The sequence below is a fragment of the Cebidichthys violaceus genome, unplaced genomic scaffold (genome assembly GCF_023349555.1).
Source record: "Cebidichthys violaceus isolate CVI_PGR_0920_01 unplaced genomic scaffold, fCebVio1.0.p SCAF_1, whole genome shotgun sequence".
Lineage (NCBI taxonomy): Eukaryota > Metazoa > Chordata > Actinopteri > Perciformes > Stichaeidae > Cebidichthys > Cebidichthys violaceus.
The window spans coordinates 19004175-19031460 of NW_027176262.1; the positions used below are offsets into that span (position 1 = coordinate 19004175).

The 27286-nt window shown below is 40.5% G+C and overlaps 2 protein-coding genes across 6 annotated transcripts in view; both read right to left on the reverse strand.

Annotated features, from left to right (window-relative positions):
* Positions 1 to 306: 306 nt before the first annotated feature.
* Positions 307 to 11464, reverse strand: st14a (ST14 transmembrane serine protease matriptase a). The gene is made up of 19 exons (XM_068713824.1): positions 11058 to 11464; positions 8455 to 8614; positions 7839 to 7969; positions 7654 to 7724; positions 6977 to 7143; positions 6789 to 6824; positions 5973 to 6207; positions 5325 to 5467; positions 5128 to 5231; positions 4888 to 5000; positions 4666 to 4802; positions 4475 to 4579; positions 4266 to 4373; positions 4057 to 4173; positions 3357 to 3479; positions 2964 to 3147; positions 1711 to 1982; positions 1167 to 1303; positions 307 to 837 (listed from the first exon to the last, which is right to left on the reverse strand). Exons 1-19 carry the CDS (start codon positions 11097 to 11099, stop codon positions 679 to 681), a joined length of 2544 nt encoding a protein of 847 aa, XP_068569925.1. The 5' UTR covers positions 11100 to 11464; the 3' UTR covers positions 307 to 678.
* Positions 11465 to 12808: 1344 nt separating this feature from the next.
* aplp2 (amyloid beta (A4) precursor-like protein 2) overlaps positions 12809 to 27286 on the reverse strand; it is a 51217-nt gene continuing 36739 nt past the window's right edge. For 2 of the 5 annotated variants that reach the window (XM_068713865.1, XM_068713835.1), the window contains 11 exons: positions 26213 to 26346; positions 25810 to 25884; positions 25300 to 25458; positions 24332 to 24460; positions 21508 to 21607; positions 20606 to 20779; positions 19878 to 19913; positions 18098 to 18180; positions 16977 to 17054; positions 15320 to 15475; positions 12809 to 15052 (listed from right to left, as the gene is read on the reverse strand). In XM_068713865.1, the coding sequence (XP_068569966.1) occupies positions 14951 to 15052; positions 15320 to 15475; positions 16977 to 17054; positions 18098 to 18180; positions 19878 to 19913; positions 20606 to 20779; positions 21508 to 21607; positions 24332 to 24460; positions 25300 to 25458; positions 25810 to 25884; positions 26213 to 26346 (1226 nt within the window). In that variant the 3' untranslated portion in view covers positions 12809 to 14950. The remainder of the gene's footprint in view (positions 15053 to 15319; positions 15476 to 16976; positions 17055 to 18097; positions 18181 to 19877; positions 19914 to 20605; positions 20780 to 21507; positions 21608 to 24331; positions 24461 to 25299; positions 25459 to 25809; positions 25885 to 26212; positions 26347 to 27286) is intronic. The other 3 variants (XM_068713853.1, XM_068713844.1, XM_068713859.1) reach the window with 3 other exon arrangements.

A 27286-nucleotide genomic window follows, 5' to 3' on the forward strand; every position in this document is an offset into this window, starting at 1 on the left:
AAATTAAACTGGAAAGCTAACATTGTACTGGATGGAATAGAGGTCATGTCATCATATTAAACACAAAAGTTTATACTCAAACAAAACCTACTGTTAATATAAAATGCCATCCATGATGAGAAGGGCAATGCTTTCCAAAGGGAACAATCACATCACTAATACGATGAGTAAGGTACCAAGCCATAGGAGGTAAGATGGAACGAGCTTGCTGTAATTTAGTTTTTTAATTTACAAAATTCAGATCAAAGACAACAAGGAAAACTGGCAGGACATTCTTATATCTACTGATGAAACTATACAAAAGAGTGCAAGGATGCACAATTTATTCGTGAACATAATAATAATAACTTTATTGTGTACATGTGTAACAATCACACCTGAAATCTATTTCATGTGCGGCACATAACATTGTTAAAACAAGCTTAAAAAACAACAGCAAAAAACAACGCAAAAATAAAACCTTTATTTACATTTAAAAACATTTCATCATCCCCACCCTCATAAAATCACAGTCATAAAATCTGTTTCAATTGCTTTTCCACTGCAGCTGCGACTGGGAGTCAACGCTACCACATCAGCTGGAAAGTCAAGAGTGGTGAAACAACAATCCGTACTTTGGTACTTGTCATCAGTCTGTGTTCATGTCAATATGACCTTGTTAGACCATTTTGCAGTGGTCTACACTCCTGTCTTTTCTTTGATCCATCCACGGAATTTGGTGACTGTTGTGTAGACGCCAGGTTTGTCCCTGCGGCCACAGCCATCACCCCAACTGACCACTCCTGCCAGGAACATACGACTCCCGGACGGACTGGACAGAGGGCCGCCAGAATCCCCCTAACAGAGACGAATACAGGTACATGTGAGAGTTACTACATGGGGGCAGTGTGGGGCATTTTCTTGTCTCTCTGCTCCACATTTTCCTCCAACACCACCTCCTTCTCTGCAATTGTAAAGTCAGAAATGTTTTTTTCTATCCCATGTTATCAATGCAATGAACTGAACATGCCTAACAATTATCACCACAGTATAATTAACAGTTACATTCCTAGCTAATTGTCAAATTTGCATGTTGATAAAGTATTCATATGCCTTATTTGGTAAAACATTCTGGGAGAAAGCTGAAACAATAAGAAAGAAAGCAGGGCAGCATGAGGTTCAAGTACCTGACAAGCATCGACTCCTCCGGTCAGCACTCCGGCACACATCATCCGAGTCGTGATCTGCCCTCCCATCAAATTGTTGCACACTGAGCTGTTGATGAGTCGGACCTGGGCCCTTTGGAGCACTTTTGCAGCAAATCCTGAATCACAAAAACAACAGAAAGACACCATCACGCTTATGTTGAGGTCTAAATGTCATGTCATCAGGTTGGGCCTCTAAAGTAATAACGGCAGGCCTTCATCAGAGAAAAGTTATAAAAGATATAAAAAGATGTATTAGCACCTACATGACATCTATCTGTCAGCAAATATAGAGCTACTGCAATTAAAATATTTTAGCAAATTATGAATACCCAGTATGTAACAGAGCATCACCAAACAAAATTTAAAATGTAAAACATGTAATTGAATTTTGATATTCTTTCACTCACTGGATAGTTACTTCAACTTAAGTTTAGGTCTCAGCATTTATTAAAATGTTTCAGTATTAGTGGCTACAAGTATTCATCAAAATGAGAAATACAGGGTTTGCTTTATGAAAACTCACCTCCTTCTCGAGTGGCGCCCCAGCCGGTGATCCACACAGTGCTACCCGTTGAAAAATCATGTTGGGGAGCCGGCATGCAGATGGGCTTGATGTAATCCGAGTATGTGACAGGACTGTCCAGCTCCATTAGGGCGATGTCATTGTCATAGGTGTATGCGTTGTAGTAAGGGTGGGATATGACCTTCTTCAGGTTCTTCTTCACCACGGATGATCCAATATTCCCCTGAATGTGAAGGCCAAGGTAAGCTTCCCAAGTGCCGGGCTGGGAGAATCTGAAGACATATACCAAAACAAATCGCAAAGTTCATTCTCATTCTACGAAAACTACAGACAGGCACAGCATGTGGCACAACCGTCACATGAAAAAATATGTATAATAAACCTGAGTTAGGCCTGGCTGTTCAGATCTTGTTTACCATTACAGTTAAATTGAGGTGAGCGTGGAGTGTAATGTGATGACTCAGACTGCCTGCAAAATAAACTGAATGTTTAAAAGCATTTACAATTGTGATATAAAAATCCCAGTGTCCAGTCACCTTCAGAGAAAATGCATAAATATCAACCTACATCAGAATATGTTCCGTGTAAAGACCTAAAATATGAAGATGCTATTTTTGACGGCTCTAAATTGAGCTTCCTGTGATCTAACACATGCACAACACACGTGTGTTTCCAGTAAAAACACAGATGTCTAAGGTATCGCTTTGCATGTGACAAATTGTTTACGGTATATTTAAAGTCAAACAATTGAACTGCATTAGTTATTTTGTCCCAATGATTCAAAGAATTTAAGAAGCTCTAGAGGCCTTTCTAGTATAACACCCACAGTTTTTGTGTGAACAGTATATTTAACTGTATTTAAAGACTATTTAAGCTCCCGAATATAGATAAAATATTTGACATAAATTAAGCACTATTAGTTGGTATTGTGGAGAAAACTATCATTTGTCTACACATGGCTCTAACATAATGTGTCCTGCATAGAAATACATTGATAGAGGACTTTAATGTCATTCTACTGTTGCAATCTTTTCAAGTTAAGAGCATCTGAAAAATATCTGCTAAGTAAAAGTTTAATTTTCACCAGACATCTAGAAGTGTTTGAGCTGCCAAAAGATCTCTTCGTCTCACTTATTCTGAAAGAGCTGCGAACGTGAGCTCTGATTTGACACATAATGCCATATTGCAAAAAAAAAAAAAAAAAAAAAAAAAGGATTTCTAGTGAGAACATAAAACACAAAGTAAGATGCTACCTTGTTCGACCGTCATCTTGCACACAGTGGGCAGCAGTGACCAGCCACTTTGGACTGATGATGGCCGCTCCACACACGTGACCGAAACCTTTGACGTGGAGGCTGACCTGCCAGGGAAACTGCCCTTCATCTGCATCCTCACCGCCCACAATACGAGACGTCTTGAATATACTCCTCCCGCAGTCTGCAACGTAAACAAACAAACAAACAAACAATCAATCAATCAATCAATCAATCACTCACAGGGCTGGCTTGTTGCAGCTTGTTGTCGTGCCTGGAGTGGTTAGAAGTTCACATCTGTTTTGTCATACAAGCTTAACAATGCAGATTGCGATAATAACTAGTTTGAATATCCGAGTACATGCACCCGCTGAGGTTTTCATTGGGACATACCGCAATTCTCCTCGTCAGATCCATCTTCACAGTCCGGTGTGTCGTCACATTCTGGGTTCACTTTACTGATGCATTTATTGTTTTTACATCTATAAGTGAGATCACTGCAGCTCACATCAGTGCCTACAGAGAGAGGGAGGGAAGAAAATTCAAACTATGAAACGGGCCCTGTATTAATTCCTTAAATGTAGGGGGAAAACTCCTTTCAGAATCATCAATTATGTGTTCCCTAAAATGTATTCGTCACACATGTACAAACATTTTAAACTGATAAAGACATCTTCACATTTGCACTGCAGTGAAAGTTGTTTGAGAAAGTATTTCTGACCACTTGTGGGCTGAAGAACTTTGCAACAAGCAAAAAAAAAAAAATCGTATCGCCGTTTTAAAAGAATATTACGGCTAACATTTCCACAAACAGTAGACATTGAGCAACGTTAGGATTCATTTGGAGTTATGTTTGTGTCCACCTGATGAATTTAAGTAAATACACACCCTCATTTTATCTCATTTTATCCCTGCTTTGGTCTCCACCTCCTCCTGAGAGAAACATTTGGCTCTTTTGCAGCTACATGCTCCAGTTTGTTCATATATATTTTTATTTATGTCTGCCCTTTAGTGCTGAGCAGATAGTGTACAGTAGGTGTAGAAGTGACTTATGTCTGGAAATATTTTTTGCAGTTTAGAAAAGGAGTCTTACTTCTCCCACAGTCGAGTTCATCTGACCCGTCCCCACAGTCGTCTCTGCCGTCACAGCGATTCTTCTCGGAGACACATTTGTTATTCTTACATGTTATTTGTCCGGATTTGCATCCACCTTAGAAAACAAAAGAAATAGACAGGCATGAGACAACTGACCTTTCAAAGCTCATGTAAAATTCATCCTCCATGAGTACAAACAGGTCTTACCACAGTCCAGCTCATCTGTGAGGTCTCCACAGTCATCTACGCCGTCACATTTCCAGAACATGGGCTTACACAACCCATTCTTACAACTGATAGCCGATGAGTTGCACTCTGGAGGAAAACAGTTAAACTCACTTTGTGTGCCAACAATGTAGAGAATAATTACACTATTGATGTTGACTACTCCTTCAGAGTATAATCCGAGTACTTACTGCAGTTTAATTCATCACTCATGTCTCCGCAGTCATTCCAGCCATCACACCTGAGTGCTGTTTTAACACAGCGCAGATTTTTGCAATGGAACTGCTTTGGACAAGCTGTGGATGACATGACAGGGTTAACATGAGATACACACTTGCTTAGTGTCAAGAAATAACCATTATCTGAATGGGGAGTCACTTACGGTCTTTGACGTCAATGGCCTCATACGATGCCTCAAAGCCTCGGTCCACATAGGAGGCATCAGAGCGGAACGCCACGCTCATTGTGTTGGTGTCGCTGGTTTCCGTCAATGTTCCGTCAGGCACGTCTCCGCACAATCTGAGGATGACGTGCACGGGTAGTGAGACATCTGCTCTGTTATGCAATTCCTATGTGGTTTTAAGAGATACAAGCATGGACTCACTTCTTTCCGTTGACCTCCACGTAGTCCTTGCTACAGTCCTTAATCTTCTCCTGCCCGGGCTCAGACAAGAAGAACTTTTTGAACGTCACCTTCACCGCCTTACCAGCAGGGACCTTAACGATTGACAGAGACGAGTAAAAAGTTACTGACATGGTGACATGTGACCTTCGGAGGAGCATAACTGAACAAAACACACGATACAGCTGTGTATAACGTGTCGATTATGTGCCGTCGTCTCACCTGGATCGACCACCGACATGAAATTCGCGGAGGATAGTAATTTGGGAAGTTGGGAGAAGTGAAGGTGCCCTTTTCGCCTGTCAGCTGGCCACCGCATGTCGTACCTGTTAAAAATATATGTTAGTGTCAGCATTTGTCCAAATATCAAACATTTATAGTGCAGCTCATAACAAAGAGGTTCAAACATTAATCCCTACCTTTAGTTCCGCGTCGGATTTGTGAGATTTTTGCTCTAAAACCTGGGTAGTTGTTCTCGTTATTTGAGGCCATCGTCACCAGCATGACATTGCCAGAAGACAGAAAGGCCAATGGTTCACTAGGCGAGTAGTACCCACACATCCTGAGGAAGAAAAAACAGGCAACATACATTTTATATATGCACTCTTTCACTGATATGATGTTACCTAGTTTCCAATTTGGTTTAAATTGGCAAGAATGCCACTAATGACTTTATCTTGCACACATGAAAATGCCTGTAGAGGTCCTGGTGACTTTCTGACTACATGTGTTGTTGTTTTTTGAATTAAATGGTTTGGAAAGAGCAATCACATTCTCATATTCTTTCATCTAATTTGCTCCCATATTTACACTCTAAACTATCATGTCGCAATTCTGATTATTCTGTGTCTTAACCCAGGCAACGATAGGCAACTGCACCTTTGTATGCAGTATAAGTGCACATCAGAAACACAGCATCTGACCAGCAGAGGGCCTTACATACTAGATGTAGTCCTCTCTATCCCAATTGAAAAATATGCCACTGCATGAAAATACGAGTACAGAAGGCAGGTGAGTTATGTATCTGCTTGAAGCTGTATTTAGATGAGACCAAAGGAAAAACTCACTCTTCCATAACGCTGCTTTCGATGGCCACCAGGGAGTCGTAGATTTTGAGAAAGTCATTCTTGCAGTTTTCTTCAAGATTCATCGTATCAAACTCAAGCTTGATGATGTAGCCGGGGTCTGCTCTCAGCTGCCACTGGATGAAGGTGTTCGGAGGATATGGACTGTTAGGGAAGCCAGGCGACTGGATCTGCCCGATATGACTGGTCTTTGTATGTTCTGAAAACTTAAAAGATTCTGAGACAGAAACAATGACTTTGAGGGGTGTTCCCATTCAACTTTGTAAATTACAGGACTGCAGTAGCCCATCTACCTCAATGCAAATTAAATTACAGACTGTCAAACTTATTCTGATATCACTGGGCATGCTCAATTGCAACAGCTGTCTAATTTGTACTTATAATTTGTAATATGATGAAACACTGTACTTAATGTAAACAAGTGACAATGACACTTTTGCCAAATAGAGAGAAGAGTTTCAGCCCTGTACACTCCTTTTAAAATCTTTAACAACAAATTGCATGCCCAAATATGGCTCAACTACATGTTTATCATGCCAGTCAGACTCCTATTTTGTGAAGAGTATAAATTACATAATTTCTAATTCTTGCAGGGTAGAAAGATAAGTGGCAAACAAAAACCTATTTGTTATCTGCCAACTATATGTCAGAAGAATGTAACAAGAGACGATAATCAATAATGATTTCAGCTATGGTAACATGTTTCAAACCCCATGAACTATGTGTTAAGACACATTTGCTGTTCTCTACTTACATGGATGAGCTGTCAAAAATAAATAGATTAAGATGAGCACTTACTGCTGAATGATGTTGAAACCAGTCGGGGATCAAGTGCTGTGAGATGAAACACATGATTAAATGAGGATGCTGATAGCAAAACAGACAAAACTTGACATTCTACAACAAACAATAAGCAAAACAGCATGATGGATTATGGACTGAATCACAAACAATGACAGTTTGGCCCTCAGTTGCTTTGACTCTACCTGAAGATATCACATCTTCAAGGACCAGAGAGTTGCTAGGTCTGCCAATGAATCGCTGCTCTTTGTCCACTAGCTTCTCCAGTGTAGACATGGCTTTGTCAACAGATGCCTCTTGGCCCGTAGGGACATTGAACTCGGACAGGTAGTAGGCAACAACACTGCCTTCACTGAGGGCAATGAGACAAGAATTAAATAGTGCCGAGGCGGCGGCCCTACTATAAGGGTCAGACAGATGTATGGCTATATCAATGCTCTTATTAGTCTTTTATCAAATACTGGAAATTGGTCTATGGTGTATGTAATATACCATATCTAATAATCTCTTCCCAACCACAGCTATGTAAAAATGGTCTTAAAAATGTGTTCTTCCCAGATTGTATGTTACAGACTGACACAATTTAAACTACACTGAAGTGAAAAAGTAAAGGCAACAGTAAACCCAATCTGTTTCTGGTGATGGAAATCTTCACATTGGCATTCAAAATCTTCTGAACTTTCAATTTAAATAACAGACAATATTGGAGATTAGTTGGTGCTATTGGATCTGCATGCATGCACCACAAAAAATAAAAAAATGTCATCATCCAGTGAGCTAGTTTTCCTCCAAATGTCCTTGTTTATTGAGATATCATGCTAATTAATACACAAAGGTAGAGGTAATAATGAAGGAGCCTTACCTGAAAGCCTGAACTTTGGAACCAACATAGTATTTGGCCAACTGTGGACTTTTGAGATAGATGGCTTTAAGCTGAAAGAGACAAGAGCAACATCGCAACAGAGAATGAATGAATGCGGTTTGAAAACACTGAATTTCATTTTCGAGGAGAGAGCAGTGTTGTGGAGGCCTGAGCAGCAGTCTCACCTGTGAAGTCACTTGCTTCGCCAGCGCCTTGAACTCAGAGCTGTTGGAGTTCTCGTAGGCATCTTCGAACACCTGGTTGGTGATCCGCATGGAGCCGCTGTACATCTTCTTGAGTCGCACATCTTTACGGACTGCAGGATCACATAGACAAGACTGAGGATACACACCCACACTCTTACTGCACAGGAGTTCAGCCTATTTTTATCTCTGAGCTGTGGTTTTGTTAACTTTTATCACTAATGTATCAAAAATCTTTCGATTTGTGAAGTTTTAAGTCTCCCAGATGTACTTGTTTCAACTGATGGAGCTTTAACCCCTCCTTCTAGCTTTCTAATCAGACAGAATAAACTGAATTTAACTTGCCGAAGAACATTCATCAAACACTTGAACGTTCTTAAAAATATATTTCAAAACTGAATAAAACCAATCTGGCAAATCTAAGAGCTCTACAGAGGGCATATAAAAAGTACATATATGCAATTTATCACAAATAATTTAAACACTAAATAAAAATGACTTTAACTTTGAAAAATAACTGTGATAGGGTTACTTCTTTGCATCCTTTTTCATTAACTGTTTGCCATTATCAAATTAATATCAAGGAAGGAGTTCTTACAGTGGAAATGCCAGACCAGCAGTCCGGTCATAAGAGCAATAACAGCAGCAAAGACCACCACACCGATCACAGCCCCAACTTTCCCCGGACCCTTTTTCTTCTCAAGCTTTTTGTTATCCGATGCTGGCAGGAACTGGACCGAGGTGTCCCAGTCTTTGTCCTAGAAGACAGACAGACAGTTTTATGTATGGATGAATGACGGACACATACAACTGAAGGGTCTATATTAAGATATTAAGAATATTATATTAAAAATATATTAAGATAACTACAACCTCAAAATATTAATTCCAACCATTTCACTGGAGCGGGAAGACATTTGTGGACATAAAGCTGCAAAGAGAAGAGTTTCAACTCTACCGGAGTAGATAATCAGCTGAAGATAAGTGACAGCAGCAGACAGCAAGTAGGTACTTGTGTATTTTAGGAATGCTCCCAGCCTGGGGTGACCTACAGAATTAGGTCATCAACCAACTATGTTCTAATATATGACAAAATGTTTTTCTTAGACTGTTGGTTTTTTTTAAGGGGAAGAAATTGGAGCCGGTTTTCATTCAAAATCAACTCATAAAACGGAAAGAACCGTTTCAGTGTCTGGTGCTGTAAATGAATTAGAAGGAAACTTCACGCATGAGTCACAGCCCCGTGGTTACCTTCAAGAGGTGAGACGGAGGGGGAGGGAGTACAAAGGTTTCACCATGTAAAATCCTGTCAAACCGGCTGGGAACAAACCACTTGCTGATCTGTAGTGGAACACAACAAGTTTCTTTGTGTGCTCACTGTACTGTAGTAGAAAATTAAAAAGGTCCTTGTCAAACTGGACAATTTCACGGGCAAACAAAAGATCATCTTAAAAACTATGGGATGTTTCAAAAAATTCTAAAAAGATTCCTGAGGCTTTGAGATGTTGTGCCTGCAAGTTTCACAATGACAAGGTGCTTATTAGAAGATCGCCCCGTAGTGCAAAACTACAACTCCGTTAACTGTTTCAATAACCAAGGACAACAGTGTCTCTGCTTGTATAAACCTGATACTCCAGCTGAATGAGAATGAATTATACTGCAACTATGACGACAAGCATTTGTCTTAAAAGAGCAGGTTTGACAGTCATTTCCATTTCAACATCTCATTGCAGAGTCTGTGGAATAGATATAGATATGCATGGCTCTGTGTTGTTTGTTAACCAAAATATTATCATGTGCGTCACACATTAACTGCCCAAGGTGGGGTTTTTTATGTTTGTTTTTTTAAATACCAAGCTACAAATTAAAAAAGGGAAACAGATTTTAAGTTAGTCAGAACACCTAATCTACTTATAAACAAGATGGAGCTTGGTATCATTTTTAACCAGAATTGTGACTTATAACTCTTCAAAGGAACCATAAATATTAACTGATTACATTTTTGTGAGCTTTTTAACAGTATTCATAAAGTTCAATCAATATAATTACAATTAATTAAAAACTAAAATCTGTCACACAAAAGTCCTTAAAATGTCAATTACCAAATGTGTCCACCTTTAACAGAAATCTGGTTATTAATCTTGGTGACAATAGAAATGTAAATTTTAATACAAACTAACAGGTGTTAGTGGACAGAATTGAAGGACTCAAGTGAACGAGTCACAACAGGGCGAAGGAACTTGGAGAAATTCAGGCGTCAGGCCCTCAATGCCTGCCTGCTTCACTAGTGAAGCTCAGGGAGGTTCTACAGAGAGAATCACTATTTGAAAAAGGTTTGATCCAAAGCTTTGAGTCGGTTTAAAGCTTCAGGGTTTTGGAGTATCACTTACTTCATACTGCAGGTGGTAAGATGCCTCTATACCCCCCCCCCCCCCCCCCCCCCCCCCCATTGAGCCAACTTCTCGGAAATTAGGCACCATGCAGAGAAAATGAGCAGGGCGAGTGCAACCTGTTACATTTACAAGAACGTTTGGTAGAAAGTTATAGCATGGGACAAAGGACAAACGATTTTATTTCTAATATTTTCTGATGAACTACTGCTTTTACTTGAATGAAAAAAAAAGATCTGACATATGCATCCTATGGATATCTATCACAATGTGTAGGCCTGTATTGATTTCATGTATCGAAATTACACACTCTTGGGGGGTTGTGTAGTATTTGCAAATCTAAAGATTACATTTTTGGGCTTTTTTCTTTATAAAACGTAGGAAATATACAAAATTAAACTCCTGGCAGAGGCTCTAACCAGAAGCTTGTGAGTGCTGGATTTCTTTTTTTACTTAGTAACATGTTTGTCCTAAGGCAAAACATACAGTGTTGTGTGTACCTGTGGAATGAACACACAAGTGACCTTTCTACTTCATGTCTGACGGTTTTGCTATGGGAAGGTTCATTTTCCTAAAGGTCACACTAACTTTGACTGATCTTTTAAATTAGACTCTGCATCCGTTTGTTTCACTTCCTGTCTAATGCTCGCTACTGTCACATAAATATGCGCCAATGTCAGGAAAGCGTGTCATTCAGGAAACACCCAAACTCTTTTCAAACGGCATCAAATCAATATATAACAGGGTAAAACAAAGCCTCGGCCAAGTTAGATAACCTATTGGCTCTACAGAAATCCTACAAGTTTCTTACCGACTTCGGGGTGTATCTCAGTCCACTGTCCATGTAGTCCATCAAGTCACAGCTATACTGCTAAGATTAAAATGAAAAGGCTCTAAAAACACGTGAACTACTTCTTCTCTTCTTGTTTATTTCCTGTAGTAGTGTCTGATGCGTCCACAGGCTGTTTTACGAGGTGAACCTACAGGCCTTTGGTCACCGAGAGATGGTTCTTGTGTTTGTCAACGAATTCAAACTGCGTGCACAAAACAAAAAAATCTACTGCGGTCAGGTTACAACGAAGAAATATGTATTCTGGTGTCTTTAAAAGAAGTCTGCTCTACGGTCGATGTGCTCACAAATGTTTGTCTGGCTCGAATATGTCGCCCGTGGTTCCAACGGAGAGAAACTGGACGAGACGGCAGAGAAAAAAAACTCTTTCCGAGAGCTTCAGGTTTCTACAGGCGTGTCTCACCTGTCGTGACTTCCTGTTTACCTGCCACAGGTAGGTTTTTTTTTTTTTTTTAATGACCCTTTATGGGAAACGACTGCAGAAAAATGATGAAATAAATAAAAGCACGCAATGAATTCCATTAGAATACTGACAGTGCTTGGAGTTCACAATTTGTTGTCGTGTTTCGAAGCATTTATAACATTATATATCAGCCTGGACACAATTCAAAAGCGCTGATTGATTAAAATACTAAAAGATATGTGAAGTTGAATATCGGTTCCTTAAATATTAATATGTATTCATGTTGCGATGTGTGGACGTACACGTGTTCAAATTGCTTGTGATGTGTGTGTAGATTGGAACAGGTATTTGTGAGTAGCCAAATTACGCACAAATCGATTTTTCATTTGAAGATCACACATCTGTGAGCATTTTGACTAATTTAGACTAATTTCACACTATCAATCTTGAAGGTTTCATACAACCTGATTTGAGTATCAGTACTATGACCGTATCCGCGCTTCTGCTACGTAGATTGTGCAATGATACGATGACTCACTCTTGAATCACCTCTATTTTTGTTACATTCATGATGAGCCATAAGTTTCTGTCTCATAAAATAGCATCCCCCTAAAAACGGAAACCCCCCCTAATCTTGAAATTGATCAATATTTCTGTAAGAGCCATTGTTGTATTGTTTACCATTTTTTGTATTTTATTTTCATTGCAAAAGTAATTTGTGTTATGCCCTTTAACATGTTTAATATACAATATAATGAAGGTAATTGGTCATGTTGCAAAATATGCTATGATGTGTGTTTTCCTCTATTATTATCCTCTAGTCTGTCCTGCTATTGGAAGATTTTGGGTTGACTCCTTTAAGTGGGTTTATTGCAAGTTAAGTTTCGATGGAGCAATTTTTCAGACCGCAGATTGTAGACTGTATGTTAGTTATTGCCAGCAGAAGGTCGGTTTTTGAAAGTACATTATTGCGTATGGATAACTTTTTGTTTGTTTTTGTTTTCATGGAACAGACTACTTTTCACACTCTACGAGCCTCATTTCAGAGATTGTATTACTCCGCAGAACACAGGCGGATTGATACCACAAGGCAACACTACTTCTTACTTCAATATGAGAAACATGAGACTTAACAAACATCCCTAAACAACTTGAAATAAATAGATGATTTCTTAAACGAAAACGAGGCTTTCAGATAGTGGGGTGGGCATTTTCTTTTGTTGTACTTACATACCAAACAATTTTGTCTGTCTGTCTGTCTGTCTGTCTGTCTATCTATCTATCTATCTATGAAAAGATGACACATCCATATGGAAGTTGTGAGTTTATTGATGTGTATCCCCCCTGTAACCATAAATCTGTTTCCATTGGTGTCAATCTTTTTTTTTAAAATCACTAATATGCATATTATATTAGTCCCCAGTCCCTTCCCACAATCAAGCAGGTGGTTACAAGATTGAAGCCGTTTGGGTGCATAGTGAGACAGTCACATACAGAGATACTGTCACAGGAAGAGGAAAAAATAGAAAACAAGAAAACAAACTTAAAAATATATATCATATCATTTCATATAAGAACAATGCACACCACAGGTAATCCTCCGAAAAAAAAAAGCCATGATTGCAACATCAACTATACAGGCATACAAAGATACAAAGACAATACTAAGAGAGAGAGAGAGAGAGAGAGAGAGAGAGAGAGAGAGAGAGAGAGAGAGAGAGAGAGAGAGAGAGAGAGAGAGAGAGAGAGGAATCAGTTTCGCCTAGTTGTTTGTGTCATTCTCTACCTGTAAAAATACACAAGTCAGCTTCTTTTTGTTGCTCTCCAAGCCTTGTCTTTCTATGTGTCTCTGTCTGCCTGCACAGCCCTCCAGCTCCAAGTTTCCTTCAGTTGGCATGGATTCAGGGCCGGCCCAAGCCTTTCTGGGTACCCAAATCCCCAAATCCAGATTGCAAAAGTCCCCTAACTCCTACAATAAGTTTTTAGTACCCACCAGAATTATTTGTAATAATCTCCAAATGTGATAGATTCAGGTACAGAAATAAAACATCATTCATTGTTTAGCATTTGTTGTTATCCAAGAATTATTTATAGTACCCTCAAATCTACAAAAATGTGAACAGTTTGACTTAATTTGGGGGCTCCCTGGTGGCAGATGGGCCCTAAGCAGCTGCTTATGTTGTTAGTGCCTCTGTGCCGGCCCTGTTTTGATCCATCAGACTGTTCTAAGCTTTATGACCAGCAAAGCAGTTGCTCCAAAAACGTGTGTGTACATTATCCCCAAAATATCAAAGCAGTTTTTCTGGTACTTGGTTTTTGCTTCAGATAATTTGTGCAGGAAAAATAAACAAAACAAAAACAACATTTGTTTGTAGTATGTCATCGCCCGCTGTCACAGTGTTTGTGACAATGCATTCAAAATCAAAGCCACATAGGAACCTGTCAGATACATAGTATGGAAAAAAAAAAAAGAAGCTTCCAAGATACATTCAACTATGTAACACATGTCAATAGGTATTATTTAATCTATCGATTTATACCGTTTCCCTATTGATAAAAGGTTGTGTTTGTGTGTGTAGTGTGTAGGAGGGGATATATTATCACATTCACTTAGTAAGGGGTCAGAGTAGGTTTTGTGTGATGTGTTTGAGCTGGGGGTCTGTGCACACCTTTACCTTCCCCGACTGTCTAACAGTGTGCCTGCAAACACAACTCATGACCACTAAGCTAAGAACCCTAAACCAACTCATACCTCTTTCCTGGAGAAAAAAAAAGGCGGAATAAAAACATCTATTCTTATATATATTTGAACTGTATATGTATATTTTGTCTGTTATCATAACAAAGAACAGAAAGTAAATGATTCATGATTTCATTTTTTTTTCTCAGTTGTTGTTTCACTATACATTTTAATTGGTACAAAGAACCTTCATATACAAGCAATCTATTGAGAGGAAGAAGAACAAAATAAAACACCAATTCTTTTTGAGGAAACCATCAGAAACTGCATGAATGACACTTGCATGATGGAAAACTAAAGTGTAGTCTGGTATGCTGATTTGATGATGGCCACTCAAAAACATTTACATTTTGCTTGATTTGCCTTTCTCTTTCAAAAATAAAGAAAATGTCTGAAGAAATGTTATACACCTTGATCTGAGATAGCTGTATTGATAATTACAAAGAAATCTGCAGAATCACATTTTACATAATGCAAAATGGCAGATACACCACCTTCTCAAAAGAAACATGATCAAAAAGAGCTCTATAGTACAATAGTAGCAGTAGTAGAAGTAGTAGCATTATTTAAGGATTGTTTTGAACAAACCAGTAAATGGAGTTTGGATGTATGCAAATTATTTTAACAATAGCATGTGTTATTGGTCAGTAGTATGTTCCCCCTTGGTTGCCGTCCTCTGTCAGACTCCACAGTGCCGTCTGTGGGCTCTGGTTAGATCTGCATCTGCTCCAGGTATTTGTAGGTGGGGTTTTCGTAGCCGTGGTTTTGCATTTTGCTGAGGTGGCGTTCCTCTGGTGTCAGCATCGGGTCAACCTGTGAGACAGACACACAACACTCTTTTAATGGCTGATTTATTCAGGGGAAGAAAATGCTAACAACATGCTGTGTGTGTTGTATGCAAATGCTGCAGAGACAATAATATAATTTGCCTTGCATTATCCCATGCCCTATTTACATAAACCATGATAATTTAATGTAAATCTGACACTTGAAATAAAAGAGCATTAAGAGCACTGGTGTGTGCGGTTCACACCCTCTGCTCAAATCCTCACACTCTGCTCCAAATAACAGGTGGCTTACCTCCACGATGCCATGACTGATGGTGCCATATTGCCTCTTCCTCAAAAGCACCAGACTGATCACAATAACAGTTGCTATGGCCACTGCGATCACCAGCAAGCCAATCAGTGCACTGCTGCCGAAGCTGAAGTCCTCTCCCAGGGGGCGGTAAGACTCCTAACAGGTTGAAATGGGTAAGAGGAAGACAGAGAGAGCAACAGTGAGGAGACAATACATGCGCAGCTAACCACTGAAGCAATAAAAAGTTATCTTTGCTGTTATAATGAAGACATCGTACATGTATTTACAGTTTTTGTTATCATGCTGTTATATAACAATTTGTAATAAAGCTTCAACCATCTAAGAAATGTATGTGAACTCTTACTCTCATATTTTTAATATTCATTATGACCAAGGAGCATGACAAGTTTAATAACCAAATTTAGGCCTGTCACAGTAACTACTTTTGATGAGCGCTATTGTAATAAATAAATAATTGCGATTAATGATGTTATTGCCATTTTATGCCACTAATATAATGCTAAATTAAAAGCATAATAAGGCAAGTAGCCGCTTTCAAAGAGCAATGAACTTTTAATTCTTCAGAATATTCAGAAATCAACAATAAACAATAAATAAAATGGACTCTCGGCTCTTGTTAATAAAAATGCGCAATGCCCAAGTCTTAAATCTTGTTGTTTATTCTGGCATCGTGTTGGCGACATTCTTATTTAAAAAAACAGCCACGTAAATGCAAGTTTTAATTGAGGTCAGAAAAAAGGTCATGTCCATATGTAGTATAAGTAGACAACGTAGTTATCGGGCCTAACCGCATTTTGCAATTTGGAAACATACTGACACAAACTATCTTCTCGTGTTTGCGGCTGCTACTTCTCTAACGTGCATGACGTGGATCTGCTTCAGTCGGACTCAAATAGAACTATTTGCAAGGATTTCTGTGAATTTGAAGTCTTTTTGCAATGCTGCAATAGGCTCGCACTTCCCATCTAATTAATATTGTTTTTGCTGGAATCTGTGTTCCCAAATATCTCCAGGGGAGTCTGTGAGTGAATTGTTATCTTGATCAATGGTCATAATGAAAAGACATAAGATTATCACCCAGGTTGACAAATACAAGATTTTCCCTTTAAAATATAAGCCAATGTAAGAAATGATCGACTTGTGATAGTGTGTACACATGCATGAAATGTGTCTTTGTGGAAGATTGCGTAATATCTTGGCCAATTCAGTAAAAACACACAACCACAGTCACCTACACTCATCTTCACAATGTAATCTGGCACATATGACACAAACTAATCATATGTAGACAGCCACTGGGGAATCTTTTTTTACTGCTCATTCTCACACATAAACTGAGCACACTCAGTTTGTGTGGGTTCACATTCATCGTATCATATCACTGAGATTTTAAATGTGTACATTCAGATACAATCACATAACAAACATGCTCCCATGCAGAAATAACCAAAACATATTAGCCTGAACAGAAAAAAAACGAGAGGGGATTTGTGATCTGTTCCCAATCTGTGTTTTTATGTTTTAATTCCGCTGCAGAACTAGTTTATTTGCACACTCCCTCCTTCTTTCATCCTCTCCCCACTACTGATGACTACAGTTCCCCAAAGAGCCCTGTGGAGGGCACCGCTATACTCACCAGCTCATCATCATGCATAACGCTGACTCTCTCTGCACTGTAAACCACTTCTTTAACATCCAGAGACTCATCAATCACCTGTCAACACAGACAGGGGAGCCCAGGTTACACTCACCACAGTGCGTGTGTGAGATAGAGAGAGATAGGCAGGCGGAAAGTGAGAGGGTGTGAATGTGCAGCGAAGTAAACTGTAAAGATTATCTGTGTTTGGGTGATGATACACTTGGAGCTGTCTTGTACAGACTGGAAGGAGAGAGGGAGGGGGTTTGCAAGCATCAACAACAGACTCTCATCTAGGCACACAGTTAACATGTCTTTCTAAACAGCCACTCATTACTGAGAGCTCTCATCTAAAGAAGAAGCGTTGTGAGTGGAAGTAGGTGTGTTCAGGAGGCAGAATTAAAGATCTGCTGTTTGCAGAGACAGAGCAGTCCAGAGTCTGTTTCCCACGGGGGGGAAAAATGATCACGATAAGACATTTTATTTTTTTAACCTCAGATTGCGCCGTCTAAGAAGACTGGCACTTCCAAAAACGAAACATGCATGCATTCAAAAACTTGCACGACTCATATTCACACACAAATACACAGCTTTGCAGTTGGGTGTTGGATTAGCATGCGAAACACAGCACACATTCTGCAGCCAAGCATAGTTTGAAAATCCAAGAGGGGGAATAGTGTGTCTGACGAAGAAAGGTAGCATGCGATGACTGCGGAACAAAGTGTGGAGTTGATCTGAATGAGGGTCGGTTGGCAGAGGCCAAAGAGAGACACGCAAATAGCCCAGTGTGAGATAGTTGTAACTATGACAACATAGTTACTGGAATAATCTGACTGATTAATGTTGAACTTAAGAGAGCTATGTGAAAGCGTTGTATGAACTAAATTAATGACTCAATCATCAGCTCAATTGCTTCGATCTGAGGTCGAGGTAATGAAATTAAACTGTCCAGAGAGTTGTCTTTTTTAGAATATTTAACAAAGGAAATACAATTAAATATCTTTGCAGAATATCACCGGCTTTAACAATGCTGCTCTCAGTTCACGTGTTAAGCAAGTTGGAAAGTTAAAAAAAGCTTTGAGGCACAAACAGAATGATAAAAGTGACAGCGAAGCTCTTACCACATTGTTGCTGATTTTGGGTTTGCTGTTGATGATTCTCTCCTCAGCACCTATCAGGCCGTCTAAACCAGACATGGCGGAGCCTGCAGGAGGTGAAGGAGCGCAGTCAATAACAGCAGAGCAGCACAAACAAAACAAACAAAAGGGGATGGTGGTATTGATTGTGGACAGCTGCACATAGATATCCAGCTCTTCTCCTCACAAATGTCACGTCAGTCTCCTTAGTGCACTGGTGACAACAAAGCCCTTTCTTCCATTCTGCACAGTGTGAGCACTGTGACGCCAACATGACACTGACCATACATTTTCTACAAAGGCCCTCTCACAAGGGGTGGTTTGCATAAAGCTGCTCTATAAATACCTATTGACTAATTAAATTAAACATTTCTAAACAATTAGAGGTCATCCAGGTATTTTGTATCCCTCACTTATTTCCAATTTCATGGTCAAAACTCTGCATCACTGAAGTTCCTCATCTAATCCTTCATAGTTAACAAAAAACTGTGGGTTTCAGTGAGTGGCTGAACCAAATATGCATGTTAGATTGATGGCTTCTGGTATAGGCATAGGATCTATTAATATACACACAACAGATAGTTCATGATTTATTCATGGCATTAGAGAAGAGAGCGTGAGCGGGGTAGTGAGGGCCGGGTCCTCCTGAATGTACAGCAGCAATGAGTCTGGCGTTGACTTATTGTCTGCTGCTGTTGCTAGTCAGCCAAAGCCAAACGCTCACGGTTAGTACAATTGCCTTTGGATTACGCGAGGAACAATGATGTGTATTTGCAATCCTCACTCAAGCAGGAGTGACGTCTGAAACTCTGGCAGGTTATCAGATGGTACTGCAGGGTGCACATAGTGTCGCAGCGAGCCACAATAACACACAGCACAATGGGAGTGACCTCTACGGGAGCAATGTGACCTCTCATCTGAATGGATTTGAAAAAGTGCTGAAACAATTAGTCCATTAATCGACAATTAATCACTTATAGGTACATGTGTCAAATATTCACTGGGTCAGAAAGTTGAAATTCTTGCTGCTTTTCTCTCTTGTTCTCCATAACTGTAATGTTGGACTAGTAAAAATGCAAAAGCAGCAGCAGAGGGACAAAGTTCTATGAAAAAAACAAAACAGCAGAGGAAGTTGTGCATCAATTTAGGTTCAACAACAAATGGAAGGTGTCTCTGTGTTCACTGAGTAAGATCACAGGGTTAAGCCCAGATCAGACTAAACAGGTGATGTAACCACATCGCTGTCTCAGATTTTAGAGGACAAATTGGGGCAATTAAGATTGGGCTGTGGGTCAGCAGCGGAAACACTGAGCCTCAGACAGGGCCACTAAATCACACAGCTCCTGTCAGAAAGAGGGCGACTGATGAGGGAAATGAATGTGCGGGAGGAGGAATAATTAAGCAAGGTGGTTTGACAAATGCACTGCGGACGGGATGACAGCGAACACACGACTGGAGAGTCTCTCTGAGAGGGGAGCTGGCTAGGACTGTTCTCTACCACTGCTTTGCTATTCAGCATGAGGTGATAATCCTAGTATGATGAAAAGCAGAAGAGCAACTGAAACCCAACCACGCAGCCCATGTGAGTCATCAAAAAAAAAAGGAGAAAATGAACCACCAGATGGCTTTTGATAAAATAGAAATGGTGGGAGAGAGAGGATCCCAAATTGCACCAAAGGAAAGGAGAGCAGTGGACCAAAAAAGAAGATGGGAGAAGGAAGGGGCAGGGGGCTGCAGAAAAACAAGACGCAACAGAGGCACCAACCTTTCTTGAAGGCACGTGGGGAGTCTGATAGATCGCCTTGGCGTTAGAAATGAGCAACAGAAAAAAAGAACAGAAATGGGGAAGGAGAGAAGAGAGTTAACTTAGGTGAGAAGAGAAAAGGCAGGATTATCAAGCTGTGTTAATTGAATAAGAAAAGAGTCCAGCAGGAAAGAGTCTGAAAATAAATTTGAGACAACCAAACTAAAAAAAAAAGGGAGCAATTTCAAAATTGGCTGGCTCGGTCTCAGCCCTCTGGGGTGTTGGCATGTGTACCAAATGTTCCTTGGGGATTTACTTGTAATTTGCCTTCCATCTTGCCGGAAGCGTTCGATCCATTACTTTCTTTCCTCTCGTTGAGTATTCAATCTTTTGTTTGGCAGAGAAGTGACAAAGATGAGAGCCATAACTGCTCATTTATTACCCAAAGCTTTTGGCTCCAGCTCAGCACCAAAGCCTGAGGCTTTGTGCATTTATCTGCACTTCAGTAGTGCTGCGTTTAAGGCCACAGGGAACTGTGCATGCACAGATAAGTCCAAACCCATGGCTCCACAACACATTTGCATCGGCATAAAACACATTGTAAACCTATTCTCCCTCACTGTGCAACAGTTCTGGCGTGCTTCGTCACCAATCTCCTTCAGAGAGACTTATGTGTATGACCTATTGTTCTCCACACAGCCACAGTGTTGTTCATGATGCTGCTTGTGACTGGGGCTGGAGCTGCTCACCCTCTGGCTCTAAACGGGACCCCAAGGATGTGACCTGGAAGGGCCGGTAGGGCTTGCCCTCGGAAACGGGGACCTCCACGCTCTCCTCTGACGACACGGTGACATCTGGCTGTGATTCAGAGATAGACGACAGGAACTGGTCCATGTCAGCTTTCTGCTCCTGGAGTAACTCGTCTGCAGAAAAGGGCAAATGAAAGAGTATGAGATGGCCTGTCACATGCTAACACCTGTCAACCATGGCAGCAATGTGTAAAATGAGAGTTTCACCAATTATTGTTAACAGAGCTGCTGCTGCAAGAGACGTCTGTTCCCATTTCTGCTAACTACCAATTACTATTTTTCTGAGAGCTATTTTCCATGTAAATCTGCACATCTCCCACCAGGATGCTGCATGGTGAAAGCTGTGACCCAGTTCTGTCACTGCACCCGCTCCACTTTAATCTGCGCTGCAACACCATGTTATGGTTCTTTTAATGAACCAAAATACCAAATTGCCTGTCTTAAATTGTAGCACTGGAAATAAATCCATTCCAAATACAGTTTCCAGCTTTAGATCTAATTGTAAAAACGAGAGCTGGTGAGCAGAGACCCTTAAAAACAAAGCGCAGTAGCAGTATTATATTTCCTTGCACAAATTCATACTGAGAAAAAGACAATGCTGTTCTCTGTGTCTATGATAATTGGTTTCCAGACAGTGCTGAAGCTTGTCTACTAGTCTCCATCTAAATTTGTGTTTCTTTTTGCACGAAGAGAAGACAGGGTCAGAGGAAATGTGATGTATTGGCTTTATCTGTCTGGCACACGTGCGAATTCCATCACTGTTTTCATTTCACTTCATTTTTATTACAGCACACTGTCCCTCCTCCAAGCTGCCTTGGGGCTTCTGACTGAACATGACTCACCAATTTCATCCTGAATTTCCTCAGCCACATAAGGTACTTTGTAAAGCAGAGAGAGACTCTGGTTCATCCTCTCCTCGATCACACGCAGGTGGGTCATTACCTGGTGTTGGAAAAACAGACAAAAAGGGTGTCATATAACCAAAATCCTGCTGTATTTTTATGATGACAACAAAGTAAAACTGCTTCACTGTACAGACATTTTTTTTTATTATGGATAATTAAAAAAAAAAAAAGACAAAATGTTCCGATTTACATCCAGGATGGCAGCAAATTATTGTCATTTTAGATAAAACTTAATTCTAATTATTAATGGATGAATTGTTTAGTCGGTAGAATGCCATAAAACACAGAAAATGTCCATTGTAAGTTTTGTCTTTCCAGGTCCATTACATTACATTACAGTCATTTAGCAGACGCTTTTATCCAAAGCGACTAAAATGATGAATCATTCATTAAAATTATTGATGAATCATTTTATGGCATATGACAAATCCATTAACTGAATAATCTTTTCAACACTAATCCATTGAGTGATTTGCCAACTATTAGAATATAACATTCATCCCAATAGAATTTATTCAGAAGCTAAGATTAATAAATCAGAAAATACACACTTATCCCAGAAAATCCCCCTGAAATTCTCTTGAGTTTATTGCTTAACTGGCGAGGATACAAGTTTTGTCACCTAATAGATTCACAGATTACAGTCTTGGCTTTCATGTTTGGAGATTTGCACAGAGAAGCAGGAAAAACATGGTGGCGCGATGAGATAATGCATATGAGAAAATTGAAATTTATCTTCAGAAACAGGTGTCAGCAGGAAGAGAAAATACAAACCAAACAGAAAGATGAAGAACAACACAACAACACATATGATAAAGGAGACAGCAGATGATGAAGAAGCAGAAGAAGAAGTTGTTATGCATGTAGATCCTTCATTTAGTAAACAACATCAACCATTGCCACATGTGCAAAATGAAAACAATTACAATTTGGATTAATCGGTGCAACCAAGAAAAAGACTTTACAATTTCATATATGTAATAAATGACTATACAGCACACATTTGAGGACAGACAGCTAGCTGTTCTCTGACCAGAATATAAATGTTCTTAAGAGAGAGGGTTGCACATGTTCACAAATGTAAACACAACCGTCAGAAATGTGCTTTCTGCTCGAGAGCATATTTTCTTAAGATGAACTCAGACTCGCTCGCAGCCAACCAGCTTGCAGACAAGTTGCTGCATGTGATATTCAAATCAGTCTTGAGGCTCTGAACTGACTTGACAGGATCTACTGCCTGTCAGTCCCAATGATCACCAGTACACTCTGGGTAAAACAACAAACTCTTTTGATCGAACGGATACAAGACTTTGTGTATTCCAAAAATTCTCCAGTCTCCTAAATATGGTTTCTACGAGCAATATGATGCTAAGAGAGGAGGAACATTTCCACCTTTCTGCTGCCAAATTGGTTGGCAGAATATGAAAAACTACCAGCCACTGACAAAGCTGACCAGCTCTTGGCAGTTAACTGGTGTTTATTTCCCACTATGATGATTGACTGTTTTAATCTTCCAACACATGGCTGCAGTGCACCAGAGCCGGCAACAGATGGCAATAATGCACCTTTTCCCATTAAAAGTAAGCCGCAGCCCCTGTGGCATCTTCCTGTTGATGTTCAACAAACAATCCTCATTATGACGATTATATGTCCCAGTGTTGGAGAAACCTCTCCTAAGCTAAACAGGTCAGGCTTTTATAAAAACAAAGAATCATCTTGATCCCAGAAAGTCACATAACACAGTTATATAAAGCCCAGCATGCCCTCTATTTACAAAGGACTCTTTGTGTAATGCACTTATAAGTCACACGTCAAATCCAAAAATTGTTGCAAACACTGAAAATGCAGATTTGAACATGCTGAAGGATTGGCTGGGTGAAGAAATACACAGGAGCTTGACAAGTAAACACTGCTAGAGCCCGACGATACAGATTGGCTTCCCATGACTGAGCACAGAGGCTCACCGCCTCCCAGATCCTACGATTCATCCAAATAGTAACCCTGATGTCCCTTCCCCTCCTCACAATGTTGTTTCATCCATCTGCTGTGTTATCTGTAATGGTGGAGGATGACTACAAATGGTGTCGAAGGGCTCTGACACAAACAGGCGAGTACATCTAACAGAGGAGCTTCCAGCCAAATCCCTGTGCAGCGGCTCAGAGTCCAGCATTATACAAGACCTGCGCAATGTTAATCTTCGGCTGAGGCTTAAGTGAATGAAACACATGCCCTCCCTCCGTCAGTTGAGCCTACTCACTCCTCCTGGGCTTCAACTCAGAGAAACGCACACTCTTTTTACCTCCTACACACTTAGTAATAGGGCAGAGAGGAGCAGGCTGAGACATCATTATCCCTTCCCTGTCTGAGCGGGAATAGGAGGAGTGTAGGATCTTGAGTGGCTCTGCATGAGCTTTCAGATTTAGTGACACAGCCTCCTATACAGTTTGTTGAAGCTATCGTTGAAATGATGCAAAACTTCAAATTATTGGAAGGTACCAATTAACCAAATTGAACTGTAAAGACCTAAAGGACTTCACAGTTGATAATTAATTGTATAAATCTAAGATAATTAATTCCAACATAAATGCCAAACATATGCTGGTTACAGCTTCTCAAATGTGTGGATTTGATGCTTTTCTCTCTTTGTAAATAGAATATTTAGGAGCTTTTGATGGATGGATTGGACAAAACAAGCAACATCAAGACATCACCTTGGGCCCTGGCCATTTTCACCAAAGTCAAATCCGGATAAAACACTGACCTGCGACTTCATCTGAGCAGCCTTCTCAGGATCCACAGCCAGGACATGCTGGTAGTGGCGGATGGTGTGTTGGCGGTCCTTGTTCTCTGCGCGGACGTACCTTCTGAGGGCTTGCAGGATGCGGTGGGGCTGAGCGGGACATGGAGTGGGAAGAAGAAGGGTGGTTTATAGTGTTGGGTGGTGAGACAGCCTCAACAAACATGTCTGTGTAATACTGACTCTTCACGAGATCAGTATGATGTCTTGTGTCGATATACAGTAAGTGACATGACAGCAGTTTCTTCTCTGAAGTTGTATCAATCAATTGTTCTCTTCTAATTTCATAGTTATTAAAGTCATGTTTATGTTCTTCCTTTTCATGTCTTCATTAAGATTTTAGATTTATTTGATTTTAGTTAATAAACCATGAAACGATGAAACAATATGACTCAAAAACACTTAGCAGTAAACACATTTTGTGCTACTTGAGATGAAAAATAACTTTAAAATACATTTTCTTTCCCCCACACTTTCATCGTCAAATGTGAGGTGCAAAAAAAATCTGTTATATGACATGACATAAAGTCTTCACACCACAGATGAATTTTTGAGGTGTAACAGAAGCGGGATTATAATTTAGACCTCTTTGGGAGACAAGCCCAACACTGGTGGTTAGAGAAGTCACAAGTTCCTTGAAACAGATTGCCAAACTGTAGATCAAAAGACTATTAGATAAAAGGATTATAAAAAAACTTAACACAGAGATTATAGCTGTGGGTTCAAATGTGATTGACTTTGTGCTCATGGAGGATTTTGGGTTGTGTGTTTTTCTAGATACAGCAATTCCTTCTCGATAGATATGTCTGATGTCTGATAGCAATGTGTGTGTGTGAATGTGAATCACACTGAGGGGAGGGAAAAGCAATAGACAGACGAAGAGGTGAGGAGAGGATAAAAGATGAACTCAGAGGCCAGTGTGTGGCATTTACCCTGGGGGGGTCAGCCTGCAGTGCAGCCAGGTAGTTCTCCAGGGCCAGACGGCGCCGGTCATTCAGCATGGCCTCCACCCGGGCGAGGTGAGTCTCCACCAGCTGCTGCTTCTCGCTGGCTGCCTCCTCCTCCAGGGACTCCACCATGGCTTGGAAGTGCTACAAACAAAATCATACACATGTATAAATATGTATATGCACCCTAAACAGTGTGGCATAACAAAGCTCTTTTGAATTTTTGTTAAAAAAAAAAAAAAAAAAAGTAAATACGTCTTCTGGTTTCACTCATGTCGCCTCTTAGGCTTGTCAGGGGAGTTGGGGACTCATTTAGAAGTCTCCCCATTCAGACAGTGCCCTAATTTAGCCTTAAAGCGATAAAGATAGAGCAGCCAGGGAAAAGTGATCTTTAATGGCACAGGGAGTGAGGGACCTAGGGCCTGTAAGCCGTCATATCTTACCTAAACAAAGGGACAAAGGAGGGACTCCCGGGGGGAAGGATCAGTGTCTTACCTGGATCAATGTCTGCCTCTCAGCCTTGGGCAGATTCTTGGCCTGGCGATCAGCTTCTTCCCACTCTTTTCTTACCTGGCGTGAGAGAAACGGAAATGAAGCCGGATGCAAGGTGTTGCTACTGCACCTGTTCACTCAAAGTGCGTCCAACAGTGATTTTTGTAAATGTAGATGAATGGAAAAGAAAGCCTTCCATTGCACAAAGGAATACTTAGCGATCAAACCGAATATTCTCTTAGGCAGAAGCTCCTCTCAGCTGTTTTAAGCTGCATCATTGTGCACTTAACACTGAAACAGGAACCTTTTCCTGAATGGTTGTGTATATTATGTTCATATTGTGCAATTTAGCACACAAATTTTACATATTGCCTCTTTAATTAGGGGAGCGGTGTCCTCGACTCACCCTCTCCATGCGGTTGCGGTGCCTGATTTCCAGCTGCTCCTTGGCCCTCTGGAAGCGACTGTGCTCCTTGTCATCGGCTGGTGTCTCAAAGTAGATGTCCACATCATCAGTGGGCTGAGGAGTCGGTGGCATGGCTGCAAATTCAGAAACAGATGGTGAGTGGACAGGGCTGCAAACTGACAAACATGCAGACAGACAGACAAACACAGATACAGACAAAGAGGCAGACTGGCTGATCCAGGCAGACGCAAGTAGGCAGAAAGACAAAGACCGAACGACAACTGGGAAGAGAGAGAGAGTGAAGAGAGAGAGAGAGAGAGAGAGAGAGAGAGAGAGAGAGAGAGAGAGAGAGAGAGAGAGCGACAGAGAGAGAGAGTTTAAAGTGGAATGCAGATTGAAGTTGGACAAAAATCCTCCCAGAAGCACTGCTCTCATTGGCGTTCTTCCACCCTCAGTAACTCTGATAAATGTAAAAGAATCTGACAGTCTTTCCTTTTGAATTCCTTTCATCTTCCTATTGGCTTTCTGCTGACAGATTGCGTCTCCAACACTAATGGAAATATCTCTGTGTTTGATGGCTGGGTCATCTGGGGCGAAGCCAGAGGGCTCTGTTCTGGGTTCCTCGCTATACAGTCACGCAGGACTCACTCCCTGCACCGCTGCAACTCGCAAAAACTATATCGCTCCAGGCTTGCAAACAGGAAGAGACCTCATCATTTCACCTCACCATCAAAAACAGGAGGCACAGGTTAACGGATAAACGCATAGCTCCTGCTCTGACCTTTACTGCTGCAGCTCCCACAATTTGTTTTATTTTCTGACATGCAAAAGACCAATTTTGGCCATGAACTGCGTTTCAACTAATTAAACGTGAGTCATTGTAAAGTGCAAAAAACTGTGATTTCTGACATATGTTGGGGGTTCTAGCTAAAGTAGTGGCAGTGGTCTGTGAGCAGACAGACAGGTTGTTTACAGGCAGACAGACAGAAACAAGAAACAAATGGCAGGACAGAACACTGACAGGCAAACAGAGAAGAAAACAAAAGTCTAGCAAGTATGTTTGGAATTTGCATG